The sequence below is a fragment of the Nyctereutes procyonoides genome, unplaced genomic scaffold, assembly GCF_905146905.1.
Source record: "Nyctereutes procyonoides isolate TBG_1078 unplaced genomic scaffold, NYPRO_anot_genome, whole genome shotgun sequence".
NCBI lineage: Eukaryota > Metazoa > Chordata > Mammalia > Carnivora > Canidae > Nyctereutes > Nyctereutes procyonoides.
This window is the reverse complement of record NW_026575043.1, coordinates 11,497,240-11,513,919: the sequence shown is the minus strand read 5'-3', so window position 1 is coordinate 11,513,919 and position 16,680 is coordinate 11,497,240. Positions and strand designations below refer to the sequence as shown.

The 16,680-nt window shown below is 42.4% G+C and overlaps 1 protein-coding gene across 2 annotated transcripts in view; it reads right to left on the bottom strand.

The window, feature by feature from the left end:
• DTNBP1 (dystrobrevin binding protein 1) overlaps nucleotides 1-16,358 on the bottom strand; it is a 127,842-nt gene extending 111,484 nt beyond the window's left edge. The window contains exons 1-3 of one of the 2 annotated variants that reach the window (XM_055322926.1): nucleotides 16,205-16,358; nucleotides 5,984-6,037; nucleotides 5,003-5,053 (exon numbers count right to left, since the gene is read on the bottom strand). In XM_055322926.1, coding sequence (XP_055178901.1) covers nucleotides 5,003-5,053; nucleotides 5,984-6,037; nucleotides 16,205-16,260 — 161 coding nt within the window. In that variant the 5' untranslated portion in view covers nucleotides 16,261-16,358. Of the gene's footprint in view, nucleotides 1-5,002; nucleotides 5,054-5,983; nucleotides 6,038-14,994; nucleotides 15,104-16,204 lie in introns of those variants that run through there. The other variant, XM_055322927.1, reaches the window with a different exon arrangement.
• Between the last annotated feature and the right edge of the window lie 322 nt (nucleotides 16,359-16,680).

Here is a 16,680-nt window from a genome sequence, read left to right as displayed (position 1 = left end):
AGAATCCAGCAATCCCACTTCTAGGTATTTATTCAACAGAAAAAAAAATACTAACTCAAAAAGATATCTGCACCCTGATGTTTATAGCAGCATTATTTACAATAGTCAAGACATGGAAACCACCTAGGTATCCACTAATGAATGAATGGTGTATAGATATATAACATACACAATGGAATATTATTCAACCATAAATAATGAGGAAATCTTGCCATTTGTGACAATATGGATGGACTCTAAGGGTATTATGCTAGGTGAAATACATCAGAAAGAGAAAGATAAATACTGTGTGATCTCACTTTTATGTGGAATAAAAAAAAAAAAATATCCAAACTCAGAAAAAGAGATGAGATCTGTGGTCATCAAAGGTAAAGAGTAGAGGGAGAGGGTGCTAGAGGAAGGTGGTGAAAAGGTATAAACTCCCAGATCAGTACTTGGAATGTATTGTACAACATGATGACTATAGTAACATTGCTGTATGACATACATGAAAGCTGTTAAGAATTATCATCACAGGAAGAAATATTTGTTTTTGCTGTTTTATCTCTATGAGATGATAGATGCTAATTTAGCTCATTGTGATCATTTCACAACACATGTAAATCAAGCAACTATACAGTACATTTTAAACTTATACCATGACATATCTAAATTATATCTCGATAAAACTGGTAAAACATTTAAAAAAAAAAAAAAAAAAAAAAAAAAAACAACCTCAAAACCTCCCCAGGGCAGCCCGGGTGGCTCAGCAGTTTAGCACTGCTTTCGCCCAGGGCGTGATCCTGAGACCCGGGATGGAGTCCCATGTCAGGCTCCCTGCATGGAGCCTGTGTCTCTGCCTGCCTCTCTCTCTCTCTCTCTCTCTCTCTCTCTCTCTCTCTCTCTCCCCGTGTCTCTCATGAATGAATAAAAATCTTTAAAAAAAAAAAAAAAAACCTCCCCCAAAAAGAAAAGCCTGGATCCTGATGGCTTCACTGATGGATTCTGCCAAACATTAAAAAAAAAAAAAAAAAAAAAAAACAAAAACAAAAAACAACCATCTCAAACTCTTCCAAAAAACTGAAGAGGAAGGAATACTCCCTAATTCATTCTAGGCCAGCACTGCCCTGATACATAAGCCAAAGACACTACAAGAAACTACAAATCAATATCCTTTATGAACACTCATGTAAATATCCTCAATAAAATACTAGCAAACTGAATTCAGCAGCATATTGAAAGGATTATATACCATGACCTATTGGAATTTTTTCCCTACAATTCAATATTGGTTTTAGATATGAAAACCAATCAATGTAAAATGCCACATTATCAAAATGAAGGGGAAAAATATATAATTTCAAATGATGCTGAAAAAGCATAACAAAAGTCAACACACTCTTATGATAAAAACTCAAAAAACAAGGAATAAAAGGAAATTATGTTGGGATGCCTGGGTGGCTCAGTGGTTTAGCGCCTGCCTTCGGCCCAGGGCGTGATCCCGAGGTCCTGGGATTGAGTCCCACATCAGGCTCCCTGCTTGGAGCCTGCTTCTCCCTCTGCCTATGCCTCTGCCTCTCTGTCTCTCTCTCCCTCTGTCTCTCATGAATAAATAAAATCTTTTTTTAAAAAAAGTAAATGATGTCAACATAATAAAAACTACATATGAAAAACCCACAGCCAACATCATACTTCTCTAAGAATCAGAAACAAGACAAAGATGCCTGCCTCTGCTAATTCTATTCAACACAGTACTAGAAGATCTAGCCAGAGCAATTAGGCAAAATTCCAATGGCATTTTTTGTAGAAGAAAAATCCATCCTAAAATTCATATGGAAATCTCAAGAGACCCTGAATAGCCAAAACCACCCTGATAAAAACAAAGTTGGAGGACTCAGACTTTCTGATTTTAAAACTTACTAAAAGGGGATCCCTGGGTGGCACAGCGGTTTGGCGCCTGCCTTTGGCCCAGGGCGTGATCCTGGAGACCCAGGATCGAATCCCACATCGGGCTCCCGGTGCATGGAGCCTGCTTCTCCCTCTGCCTGTGTCTCTGCCTCTCTCTCTCTCTCTCTCTCTCTCTCTCTCTCTCTGTGACTATCATAAATAAATAAAAAAATAAAAAAAATAAAACTTACTAAAAAGCTATCATAATCAAAACAGTGTGCTATTATAATAAAAGCAGATATATGGACCAATCAAATAGCCCAAGAATAAATACTCACATACATGGTCAAATAATTTTCAACAAGGGTGCCAAGACCATGCAATGGGAAAAGGATAGTCAACAACAACAAAAAATTACCCTATCCAAAAATGGGCAAAGGACTTCTTTCTAAAAAAGATATATAAAAGGAAATGCAAAGATGCTCACCACCATCAGTAATTAAGGAAATACAAATCAAAACCACAATGAGATACTACTTCAAATCAGTTAGAATGGCTATTTAAAAAAAAAGCCTTTTGGTGAGGATATGGATAAATGGGAATCGCCACGCACTGTTGGTGGGAATGTAAAATGGTGTGGCTGCTCTGTAAAATACTACAGGGGTTCTTCAAAAAATTAAAAATATAATGATCATATGATCCAGCAATTCTGAGTACATATCCAAAAAATTTGAAAGAAGAGTCCTGAAGAGAGGTTTGCACACTCATGTTCACAGTAGCATCACTCACAAAAGCCAAAAGGTGGAAGCAACCTAAGCATTCACTGATAGATGAAAGGATAAGGAAAATGTGGTAGATAGTTATAATGGAACATTCATCAGCCTTAAAAAGAAAATTCTGACATATGCTTGGACAGAAAAGTTTACATTAGAATTTAAAAAGTATGCTAAGTGAAACAAGCCAGTCACAAAAAGACAAATACTATCTGAGTTCACTTATATGCGGCACCTAGACTAATCAAATTCACAGAAAGAGAAAATGAAATGATGTTCACCAGAGGTAGGGAAGAAGTTGTTGTTTAATAGGTACAGAGTTTCATTTTTGCAAGATGAAATTTTGGAGACTGAATGCATAACAACATGAATGTATTTAACACTACTAAATTGCACCTAAAAATGGTTAAGATGGTAAATTTCATGTTATGGGTATTTTATCACAATTTTTAACAATTAAAAAAATTATAATATAGAGATCTGGTATTTAAAATGGTCTTTCCTCCACTTGCTATTAGTTCCAAAAAGAAAAAACAGTGTTCCAAGGCAATGAATGGACATACTATGGACATCTTCCTATGGTTGTAAATTTTCATGTCAAGTCCCACAAGGCATCCTGTCTCAAAAAACTACCATACGTGAAAGTCTACACATCTAATATAAATCTTTCAATGAAGTTCATTCAACTAAATCACTAGATTTATTTAAGAGATAAAATGTAAACAGTACACCACCGATTTTTACTATATACCTTCTTTCATGTTCACTTATGCTCTTCACTCAACAAAACCAAGCAGGAAATCGGTATCAAATTAAGTACTTTCCATTACAAACAAGAAAAAATATCTCTAGATTTAGCAACCATAAAAAGAAATCCAGTAAAGAGCTAAAAAAGAAAAAGTAAAATGTAGGCATAGGTGACTTTGTCATCACAAATGCAGCTCAGGAGAATGAACATATTATTAACTTCAGAAGCATATATAACATATACTTAAACTATATATTTTTATAACAGCTATATTGAGGTAATTCACACCCTTTTAAAGTGTACAATTCAGCAGTTTTTAGTACACTCACAGAGTTGGACAACTATCACTACTATCTAATTCCAAATCATTTCCATCACCCCAAACAGAAACCCATACCCATTCCCCTCTCAATCCTTGGCAACCACTAATCTGTCTCTAGGGACTTGCCTATTCTGGACATTTCACGTAAAAGGAATCATGTAATACATAACCTTTGTGTTGGTTTTTAGGTTTCATCTACATGAAGAACAATATGTCCCAGCACTCTGTTCCTTTCCGCCGCTAAAATACATGCTCATTGGTAGATGAATATTTGTGTTGTTTCCACTTTTTGGCCATTATGAATAATTCTGCTTTATGGATAAACTGCTATGCACATTTGTGCATAAGTTTCTATGTGGACATAAGTTTTCAATTCTCTTGGTGTGAAACTGCCAGGTCACATGGTCTATGTTTAATTTTTTAAGAAACTATCAAACTGTTTTCCACAGCAGCTGCACCATTTTACATTCCTACCAGCAGTGTGCAAAAGGCTCTATTTCTCCCCGTCCTCAACAATGCTTGTTATTTCTGTCTTTTTGATCACTGCCATGCTAGTGGATGTGAAGTGGTATCTCAATTGTGGTCTTGATTAGCATCCACAAATGGTGAACATCTTTTCATCTGACTATTGGCTATTTATATCTTCTTTAGAGAAATATCTATTCAAATCCTTTGCCTATTCTTCATTGGGCTGTCTTTCTTTGTTGAGTTATAGAAGTTCTTTATATATTTTAGATTCAAGTCCCTCAGCAGGTAAATGATTTGCAAATATTTTCTCCTATTCTGTGGATTGCTGTTTCACTTTCTTGATGGGTTCTATGAAATACAGAGGTTTTTAATTTTGATAAAGTCCAATTTATCTATATTTTTTTCTTTTGTTTCTTATGCTTTTGGTGCCATATGTAAGAAAATCATGTATTTTAATATTGATCTGCATGCCAATAGGAGGGGAGTAGAGAAAAAACAGTATAAAATTAAAAATCAAAGAGAATTTAAAGACTTAAATCCAAAATCAATTTTCTTGCAACAGAAAAACCATAAACATAAATTCACATAATAAAGTATTGACTAGCAAATACAAGAGTGATCAATCTGCTCAAAGTCTGAATATGAATAGCCTTTGCATTCATCAATGAAATGTAAAAACCCCTCAGGAAAATGAAGAAGTTAATCATTTCTAGTCACTATGTTTAGGTAAAATTTAGTTGTTTTAAGGTTTCTATCTATAAAAGTATAAAAATTTTTTAGACAATAGTCAGAAGCATAATTTTTTATTTAAATGCAAACGTTTACCTGCTAAGTAATTCTAGACCAGCAGAGTACTTTGGCAAACATGGAACAGTCCTGCCAAAAAACAAAAACAGAAACTTATTTTATTAAAATTGCTTCCAATTTAGGCCAACTTAAAAAAAAAATACATATGAGAATTTTGACACTGTCAGTTGTAATGTGGAATACTTTTAAGTTACTAATGACAATTTACCTAAACTTTTAGAGAAATGTCTTATTTTATTTCACAACGAAAATACTGCAAACTACTGTCATCCATCACTCTGCCTTATAGATTATTTTTAGCACTTAATACGATGAATACCTTGATAAAATGCTAGATAATAAGAATTGTTTTTAAAAACTCATAATCCCGGGCAACCCCGGTGGCCCAGCAGTTTAGCGCCGCCGCGCCGCCTTCAGCCAGGGTGTGATCCTGGAGAGACCCAGGATCCCTACATGAGGCCTGCTTCTCCCTCTGCCTGTGTCTCTGCCTTTCTCTCTCTCTCTCTCTGTCATGAATAAATAAATAAAATATATTTTTTTAAAAAAACTCATAATCTCTAGGCTTAAAGTGAAATTTGGTCGTGCTTTACTTTAAAAAAAGAAAGAAAAGAAAAAGTTGTACAACGACCACTGGTGTTTTTATATAAAACATGTAACACAGCTTCACAGGCTCACTCGCCAAGTATTATTTCATTATTAATCTGCTTCTCAATAATGCAGGACTTTTACTCTGTGCTTAATATACAAAATGATTAACTGTGATCAAATAATAACCACTGGTTGTCCTAGAAAAAAACTACACCTCACCATGTCTTCAGCCATTTCACAATTTTATCAGAAAATCTTCCAGTGTTACACAATTTAGAAATAATCAGATTGTTTTGTTGTCAATGCACTCAACAGATGTAAAATCCACTAAAGTAACCGTACTTTTATAACTAGAGCCGAAAGCTGTATAAAATTTAAGTCACAGTAAATTAAATCTTAGCACAGGCTTACCTTGGTTTGCTTTTTACTTTAGCTTCTCTTGACTTGTCACTTAAAGTCTTCAGCCTATAATTCAACAAGTATAAAATATCATATTTTTACAGCTTAAGAGATTTTTTCCAATCATGAATTCCACAGTTCTTAAAATTTTAGATTGGATGGGCTAATTATTTTAGCAAGAATTGAGCACCTCTCCAGACAAGTATTTGAGTGTTTACTGTACATCAGACACCCCAAACATTTGTAGAAAACATCTTTATATTTTTTCTTGCCTCAATCCCTTAGAAACAATTCCTAAATCAGATTGGACTAGAGAAATGTCATTTACCTGGCATCATTAGAAAAAGAAGTGGTCCATACAGGTGAATTTGGTAGATAACAAAGACATCTAAGCACCACATTTTATTAAATAGGAATGATAGCAGGCACTCAAGGCTCTTTAAGTACCAACGTTTTGTGAAATTTTAGCACTGATCAAAAGCTTCTTAAAATATATCACAAACCTTTTTCATTAAAGAGGACTTGCTATATTCTATCGAACATTTTCTGCTCACTCCAGGTCATTCTTATGAATAATACCACTGATTAAATTTTGTGGCCAAATAATCATCTCCTCAGACGTTTTGAGCTAGGAATGTCTTTTCATTTACCAACTTGAAATCAATCTATGGTCACCTGAGTTTGTTTGGGATCCTGTTTCTATTCTTTTCTAAATTTAAATTCCCCATCTCCACACCACTGGTGTTTTGATTATCAGGGATAACTTACTGCTTCTAGCTACTTAACTACAGCAGCCTACTCCCTATTATTGGCTTTTTAAAATTACTGGGCTAGAAAACAGAGAAATGGCCTAGAGATACACAGAAAAATAAAATTAAATAGGCTCCACTATATATATCATATGAAGTTCATAGATTTGTTTAATCTATTTTTACTTCACTGGCCCATTTTCACTTTCTTTTGGCTGTCGACTCTGTACCAATTAATTATATGGTAGTCTATTATAAGAAGTTGCCAAAAAAGTGAGTGCTATATTGTGAGACATTATCATGTAAAATATGATATCGCTGTAAATGTTCTTCACATGGTTACTTTAACAAATCTTCATTTCCAAATAGCATCTGAAACATAGGCCACTGTACCACCACTGCCTCTAACAAGCCTTTGATAAAAGGAGAAATAGGGGGCCCTTCCTTAAGGTGCTTGACTGCTATCAGCCAGAAACTGCCTAAAATACCAGCTGACTCTCCTTGAACATCCCCAAGCCTGCACCTCTATGTGCAAGCCTGGGCAGAGGACTCCATCTTTTTTGTGCATAATGCCTGGCTCACTACCAAAAAGAGACTTTTTATAAAAAAAAAAAAAAAAAAAAAAAAAAAAACTGGAATGACAGTTTCATACAAAAATCTTTATTTACATTACTCTGTTGTTTTTTAAAAACAAAAATACTAATGTGATAAACTTCTCTGCATTGTTCAAAAGACTCTGAAATTTCTTTAATACAAAACCCATTTGTGTATCTCTCCAGATGAGTCAAGGGAGTTGTATTAACAGAGTCTTAACTGTCCTAGAGAAACGATATAAATTTCCAAGCTTCACCTTGGCAACTAGTAAATCTGGTCTAAATTAAGAGTACACAACAACTAGGAAAAGTTATTTCAACAATCAGGCTCTATCACTTCCACTCCAAAACTCGAGAAAGGCCCTTAGTTGTAACATCCAGGTAGAATTATACTAGGTTGGTTATACCCAGCAGTACATTACACTCAAACTGATTTTAGTATTATTTTTAGTGACTCAGGGCAATTCCATATAGTTACGTGTACAAGGATACTGCAAGGGAACTGTTAAGATTCTTTATGGACCATTCTTATTATATGGTCTGCCAAATATGGAGGTTAGTATTTTAAATACTTTTTTTTTTTAAGATTTTATTTATTTATTTGAGAGAGAATGAGCAAAAGTGGGAGCATGAACCGGGAGAGAGGCAGAGGAGAGGGAGAAGCCCGCTCTCCGCTGAGCAGGGAGCCCGATGTGGGGCACTTGTACTGGGACCCTGGGGTTCACGACCTGAGATGAAGGCAGACACTCAACCAACTGAGCCACCCTGGTGCCCCATCAAATACTTATTTCTGAAATAAACTTTTACTTTCTCAATTGTAATATATAAAATCTGGTGTGCTCCTCCACAACTCGTCCCCAAAAAAGAAGAAATTAGTTCAGAATAAAAGAGCAAGAAGGAATGTCAGAGGCAGCTAAAAATAAAATTGTTGGAAAGGTCAGTCAATGAGAGCTTCTCCATGCAGCTCCTTAATAACCATCTGCTTTCAGTTTGGTCCTTAACCAAATGTAATGTGTGGAACGTATTTGATCTGGATTTGAACAAATCAACTGTAAAAAGACATTTCTAGGAACCAGGAAATTTGATTATGGACTAGATAACTGATAATATCAAAGAATCAGTGTTAATTCTGTTAAGTATGATGTTGGCATTGCATTTAGTAAAGTCTCTATTTTTTTTTAGGAGTGAAAACTGAGGTAGAGATATAATAGATCTGAGATTTATACCTATGGGAGAGGCAAAGCAAATGTGGCAATGGTTGACAACTGTTGAATCAGAATAATGAATATATGGGGTTCGCTGTGTGATTCTATTTTTTATGTTTGCTTTGCAAAAACACTTTTGTAATAAACGCAGCCTTCCAGCCCTTCATCTTTTCTCATCACACCTTCTCCACATAAATCATCCGTGTGCCAAAATTCAGAACAGAAACCGATGGAGAAAGCAAAGTAGCTGGAAGGAGGCGAGAAACAGTGAAGAAGGTTGAGGAGAGCAACATAGAATGGGTCACAAGGACTATTATTCTTACTTTGAGTTGGAAAACAAAAATAAGATCAGGTGTATGTGTGTGTGTATACAAGTAACAAAAAAAAAACAAAAAGTTGGGCAGCCCAGGTGGCTCAGCAGTTTAGCACGGCCTGCAGCCCCGGGTGTGATCCTGGAGACCCGGGATCAAGTCCCATGTCAGGCTCCCTGCATGGAGCCTGCTTCTCCCTCTGCCTGTGTCTCTGCCTCTCTTTGTGTGTCTCTATGAATAAATAAATTTTAAAAATCTTAAAAAAAAAAAAAGTTCCTTGCTGAAATACATCTTCAAAATCTAGGATTTTGGGCAGCCCAGGGGGCTCAGCAGTTTAGCGCAACCTTCAGCCCAGGGCCTGATCCTGGAGACCCAGGATCAGGTCCTACATCAGGCTCCCTGCATGGAGCCTGCTTCTCCCTCTGCCTGTGTCTCTGCATCTCTCTGTTTCTCATGGGTAAATTAATAAAATCTTAAACATAAACAAAAACAAAAACAAACCCTTAGGATTTCAACTAAAAGTAGCATACTGTTTTTATTGTGTTCTAATTCTACTTAAAACTTCTCACAGTGATTCTGTGCTGGAAACAACTCACTAATAAAAGCCATTTAATATCCCACAATGTCAAGACTCACTAAGAAGGCAATACTGATCTGGGTGTAATATCCCAGTTTCCTCAAACATAAAATGGTGGTATTAAACTGACCGTAATGATTTGCCACAGGAATTAAATAAAATTACAAATACGACTTTGGCAGCATTCTGTAAACACAGCTAATGCACATCAAATGTATAAGAATTACCTCCACCAAGAAAATTAAGAAACTATGTGAATAGTTCCTGGAAAAGGCTTCCTTCCCCACCGTTCCCAGCCTTCTTCCCACACAACCCCAGGAAGACATTAGGACTGCTGTGTGTGTGACTGTATCAATTTAGACTCAGATGAGCACCTGACAGTTATCACCTACCAAAATCAACTAATACACACATTGAAGTTCAAACCGTAAAACTTAAATTTGTCCTAACACCTCAACAGTTTATTTTTAGATTGTTCCAAAGACTTACCTTGATTTGATACAAGCACAACAAAAAATGACAACATTTTTTTACGTCTTGGAGAAAATATTAAAATGGAACAATCTCCTAAGACAAGGAGGTGATTAGCAAAAACAGCCTCCACAAGTTTAAAAAGAAGCAGATAAACAGAATGATAACACGGAGCACTATAATGAATGAGAAGCAGAAAATGTGCTTTCTCTAGCTGACTCAACCTCACGGGGTGACCTTAATGGCATCATTTACGCTTCAATTTCCTACTCAGCTAACCTCATCAGCTATTATGAAAGCTCACGATGACTGTTGTAAACACCACAAAAACATATTAAAGAGCATATTTTGTCATTAAGGTTCAATTCCTTTAACCGTGCTCATGTCTCCCTGTTCTGACCTTAAATTCTGCTTACAAATCCAAATCCCATTTATTGTACTTTTCCATGAAAGTTTATCATTTTTTCCCTCTCTTTAAAAACAAGACCATGGAAACAAAGCATCCTCACACTTAAAAGTACACATGGCTCGGGGCACCAGGGTGCAGGGTGGGGGGGGGCACTCAGTTAAGCATCTGACTCTTGATTTCGGCTCAGATCATGATCTCAGGGTCATGAGCTAGAGCCCTGCTGAGTGCAGAGCCTGCTTGAGATTCTCCTTCTCCCTCTCGCCCTGTACTCGCTAGCTCACTGGTACTCTAAAATAAATAAATAAATCTTTTTAAAAAACAACAAAGTAACAAAGTACACATGACCCTCAGCTGTGGAACCTGAGTCACACCAAAGTTGAAAAAAGTCAGGAAACGGAGAAGAATTTAGATTACCTCTATCCTAAATAACCACAACTACACCGCGCTGGTTCTGACCTGTCTCCGGAGAGTTTCCTGTATTTCCAACTGCTTCTTGGAGGTCAAGCCATAAGTTCACCTCGTACAACAAGTTCACTGTCACCTGCTTCTCTTTCAAAACTATTCTGAAATGCTTTTGTTTGTAAATGACATCTAAGATACTTCAAAGTCGACATCCTTAACTTCACCTTTTTCCCTTCCTACATCGCACTGTTTACAAATCCACCCCACGCCTGTCACATCCACTCCCTTGTGACACGGCTACCACCAGCACGGTCTTATCATCTCTCCCCTGCCCCATAATTAGAGCCTCCCAAATAATGTCCCTATTCCACATCTCCAGCCCTCCCATCACACGGCCTCTCAAATTTCTTCCAGAAATACAGGCAGGCTCATGCTGCTAACCTCCACAAAAACCGTCAAAGACTCAGTCAACATAAAAATAAGCCAGGACCTCTCTGTATCAAGTAGCAATCACCTCATCCCCCCCACAACTCCCTTAACCTGCTGTACTGTTGGTGACAGTTTTTTTGACCTTCGAGGTCTTCTGCTTCCTGCCACTAGAAAGAACCCAGGGACTCTATTTGCTGCCCGCCGGGTTCTCTGCTACATCCTGGCTCCTAGAACGGCACTTGTCACAAAGTGCTAAGTATTTGATAAATGAATTCATTCAGCAAAGCACTAAAGATCTTCTTAGTCACTAAACTTCCCTTCCAGCTTCCGCTCCCACAACTGCTTGTCTTGGAAACGTCCTCACCCAAATCTGCTATAATCCCTCCTCATTCTTGGAGGCCCAGTACAGAAGCCACCTCCTCTTTGAAGCCTTCTGTAAATGCATCTGAATTAAGGACGCCTCCCTCTGGGCTCACAGACACACAGATCACCTGTATCTTTACTGTTCAGTTCCCTCTACTTCCCTTTCCATTGCCCATGACTCTGCAGCCCCAGGATCCAGCTCAAGATATAGACACCAATTAGTAAAGGAAACTGAGGGAGAAGCCTCTTAAATCTGTTTGCGTTTTAATAAAATGAAAAAAAAAGCTTCCATGAAAAAGGACACTTTCTGAGCGCATCTGGTGTCTGACACTTAGTAGGAACTCAGTAAATAGTTATTAAGTCGGGTTGAATATTGAGGGTTTTTTTTTCCTGCTTATTAAACAGGCGAGTAATCATGGAAGGGTCAAAATTTTAGGCAAAATGTCGGCATTTTGCCATACTATGAATTAGATTATTCGATCCTCTCCTTTGAGCAGGTTTTGATACTAAAGAAGGGCAGCAGAGGAAATGAGTCTGCTGGGCAGGGGTGAAGCTGGGGACAGTGGTGGCCTCTGGGGAGAAACACCCACTGACTAGTTGCAACAATACAAGTTTTCTATCCCTACCCACAAGACCCAGGAGCATTACAAACAGGAAACACCAGTCGGTGACAGGCAGCCTATAAACCTTCAGTAAATCTGATTTTCAATTCCCTGCAGGCTTTGCATGCCTCATTGCTTCATTCCTGAGGCTTTTGGTCTGAACCGCTCAAAAGGACAAAAACCAAAGACCAGAGTGGATTTGAAGTATGTGATTCAGTATATCCCAAAGTTTCCCTCAGAGTTCAAGTCTGTCCCTAAAAAGTGCATGTTCTATGTCAACTTCCCAAAAGGCTCCAACAGTTTTGAGTAAGTTAAGTGAAATTAGGCCTCACTTAGGTGAGGGGAGAAGAGTGAGGCCCAGAACCTCACTCCTGTGTCCTTTGGGCCAGCCAGCTACCCACTTATGTCAGATGATATAATTTCCAGGTTTATCTCAATTTTGACATAACTGTTATAATGAATAAAAATTTACAAAGGGACACCGGGGTGGCTCAGCCTGTTAAGCACCTGCCTTCAGCTCAAGTCATGATCTCAGCAGGGCTCCCTGCTCAGCAAGTCTGTTTGTCCCTCTCCCTCTGTAGCCCCTCATGCACTTGTGCTCTCTCTCAAATTGTTCAAAAAAATTTATAAAGGAGACCCCAGGTCCATGGAGAACTTAAGAGTCCCCCTCCGCTTACACCACCAGCATCTCTGGCCACTGTCCTTAAGTGATCTTAAGAGGCATGTTTTCTGAGTGGAAAGTGGAAGGAAATTCATCGTGTTCATCAGACATGCTTTCATCACTGATGTGACATTTTCTTGGGGAACTTATCAAACTAATCCTCTTTTACTACAAAAAATAAATAAATCAGTCTGTGTTGAAAGTCCAGTTACGGGCAGCCCCGGTGGCACAGTGGTTTAGCGCCGCCTATAGCCCAGGGTGTGATCCTGGAGATCCGGGATCTAGTCCCACATCGGGTTCCCTGCATGGAGCCTGCTTCTCCCTCTGCCTGTGTCTCTGCCTCTCTCTCTGTCTCTATGAATAAATAAATAAAAATATTTTTAAAAAAAGAAAGTCCAGTTGCGTGAATTTTCATTAGTTGAAAATGAGCAGAAAAGCTTGGAGATGCTGGTGCTCTGGGTGACTGTGAAGAGCAACACTGAGGGACACAGAGATCCAGTAGGCCTTCCTTCTACTGATTCCCCTGGGCAACCCAACACTGGAAGCTCCTGAAGTATTTCAGAAACCAGTTGCTCCAGTTTCTATAGGCACGAGAACCAAGTATTCTAAAGGTATGTCAGGTACAATTTGATAGTTTTGGGAGGTGAGGGCCATATCATTTTCACCTCTGAATCCCTCCCTGCCCTCATGCAACATACACAGACGCTGTGCTTAATTTCATCTTTCCTCATCAGGACAAAATGTTCAAAATAGGTTGATCTCAAGCTGAATATGGAAGAGTTTACTAAAATGAATTAAGAGGATTCTTTCTTGGTTAAGAGTCACACAGGAATTTGTGAACTGGACAAAAGTGAGTAGCAGAGTTTCGAGCCGCCAGTTAGCTGCACAACAGACCACCAGGATGGAGAGGAGTAGCTAGTCAGCTGAGCGTGATCCCTCCAGGAGGAAGCCAAACAAGTGCCTAAATGGAATGCAAGCCCTCCCAGGATGTCTAATCCCCAAGTGGCTCCAGTCTACCACGCTGTCAATTAGTTATTTACCGAGGGGATCTAACTAAACCCCCTTTCTAATCCCTCTAACCCCCTTCCTAACTAAACCCTAAACTCAGGTTACCCAGATCTCCCATGATGGTCTGAGTCCAGAGTTCACATTCCTAGCTAAGTTTAACCTTAGCAAAAGTCATGAGAATGAACAGCTTCTGAAGCACCCATACAACCTAGAGTTACAGTAACTACCAGAAGCTAGGCTGTTAAGTCATCAACTCGTTGAAAGTAATGATAACAGGGGTGTACGGGGGGGGGGGTTTACCTAATACCACTAGTCTCATGCTCCAGGCAAACCATTCCAGTATACCACCCAAATTACATAATTTACACCCTGAAAAGAAGTTCCTTTTTTTTTTTTTAAAGATTTTATTTATTTATTCATGAGAGAGAGAGAGAGAGGCAGAGACACAGGCAGAGAGAGAAGCTGGCTCCATGCAGGGAGCCCTATGTGGGACTCGATGTGGGGGGGGGGGGGGCAGGATCATGCCCTGGACTGAAGGCAGGGCTAAACTGCCGAGCCACCCGAGCTGCCCAGAAGTTCCTTTTTCAATTTAAATGGAAAAAAAAAAATTGCAAGCATGCAAACAAAACAAAAAAACAACCCGTACAACCCATAAATGAAGCACTCCCGGAGCATCTAGAATTATCCTTAAGAACTCCAAACTGAAAGTATCAAAAATGATTTACACGTGGTAAGTGCTCAAGTATTTGCCCCAAATACTCAGCCCTCAGAAGGCAATGCATGTGAACATTTCTGTCCCATAAAATCTTAGCCAGCATCTTTCTCATTGAAAGTTTAAAACCCTAGTGGCACCTGGGTGGCTCAGCGGTTGAGCATCTGCCTTCGGCTCAGGTCATGATCCCAGGTCCTGGGATGGAATCCCCCACCCCCACCCCCCACCGAGCTCCCTGCGTGGAGCCTGCTTCTCCCTCTGCCTGTGTCTCTCCCTCTCTGTGTCTCTCTCATGAATAAATAAATAAAATCTAAAAAAAAAAAAAAAAGCCCTTTGATGTTTGACGGAGATGTCCTTATTCAGAAAATTCTCCAAAGGACTTGTATGACAAGCTAACAGACTCTTTATGAAGGGGACACTTTTTCTAAAGAAATGAATAAGAAAATGCAAACGAACTAAGCGCTAAGTAGTAACAACAGAGGACACCGCGCTTGCTGTTCTGCGGGTTATTTCACGCGCTCATTCGCTCACCTCCAAACCCTGCAAGTTCCATCTTTATCATCTCTGTACAGTCGTGGAAACCGAGGCAAGACCGTGCAGCTAACTTGCAAAACAACACACTCGCTCGGGGGTAGAGGTGAGACCCCCACCCCCACCCCCACCCCCACCCCCAGGCCCACCCCTCGGCGCTCGCATCGCTCCGCCTGCGGTTCCCAAGTTGCGGGCTCGCTGGAGTCCAGGAGGTGCGGTGACGGGGCGCGGGGGCTGCAGACCTCCTGGAGGAGCTCCAGCCCCAGGCGGATTACGCGGGCCCGGGCTGCAGCCGGGGATGCGGGTCGCCCACGACCCCCGGGTGATTCCAAGCCGAGCGTGGGGCCGCCGGCAGGTGCGGCAGTGTCGCTGGGGCTCGGCCGCTCGCCGGGCCCGAGAGTTTCTCCACCGAAGCGCCGAACCCCGGGCAGAGAGAGAGAGAGAGAGGGATGGGGAGGGGTGAGGAGGGATGGGGAGGGGTGGGGAGGGGTGGGGAGGGGCGGGGGTGAGGGGTGAGGAGGGAGGGGTGGGAGGGGGGGGGAGGAGGGTGAGGGGGAGGGGGATGGGGAGGGGTGGGGGAGGGGTGGGAGGGTGGGGGTGAGGAGGGAGGGGTGGGGTGAGGAGGGTGGGGGTGGGGGTGAGGAGGGATGGGAGGGTGGGGGAGGGGTGGGGGGTGAGGAGGGATGGGGATGGGGAGGGGTGGGGGGTGAGGGGATGGGAGGGGGGGGATGGGAGGGTGGGGGGTGAGGAGGGATGGGGCGGGGGGGGATGGGGGGTGGGGGGTGAGGAGGGGGGAGGGGCGGGGGAGGGGTGGGGGGTGAGGATGGGGAGGGGGGGGTGAGGAGGGGCGGGGAGGGGGAGCGGGGCCGTCCGCGCGGGCCCCCGCCCCGCCCCCCCCACGCCCCGCAGGAGCCCGGGCCCCGCCGGCAGGTGCTCCGGGGCCGCAGGAAGTCGGGGGCGCGCCCGCCCGCCACGTGACCCGCGCTCCCCCGCGGCCGCCCAGCCGCCGGGACAGGGGCCCGGGCATCCCCCGCGCACCGGGCGGCGCGGCCAGGCCGGGACCTAAGTTCCTCAGAGCCGGAAAGTTCGCTCCTCTCCTCGGCCGCGACGGGACCGGGGCGCGGGGAGGAGGGAGGGAGGACGGAGGCGGCGTCCGGGGGGCCCGGCCCAGCCCCCGGGTCCCTTCCGTGTCCCCCCCCCGTATACCCACCCGGAGGTGAAATCCTGCTGCACGCTCAGCAGCCGCTCGCGCAGGGTCTCCAGCATCGCCGCCGCCGCCGCCGCGTCTCGTCCCCTGAGGCTTCAGGCCGCCCCCGCCGCGGCCCCGGGTCGCCGTCGGCCGCCCCACACCTGTCACCCGCGCGCCCCGCTCACTCAAGGCGGGCCCCGCCCCCCGCCCCGTCCGCGCCCCGCGCCGCCGCCGCCGCCGCAGCGCCTTCCGCGTTCCCGCCGCGCCCCGCCCCCGCCGCGCCCAGGCCTGCGCAGCCGCAGTAGGCCCCGGCGGCGGCGGCGGCGGCGGCGGGAAAGGGGCGGGAAAGGGGCAGCTTCCAGCTGCGCCGCGCGCTCCGTCGGAGGCTCGGGTGCCCCTTCCAGCCCCGGCCGGGGTCTCTCTGGCTTTCTCTCTAACGCCGAAGTGCACCCGATGAGATGAGCTCCGGGTGTTAGGAGATGCCTGTTGGCAAACTG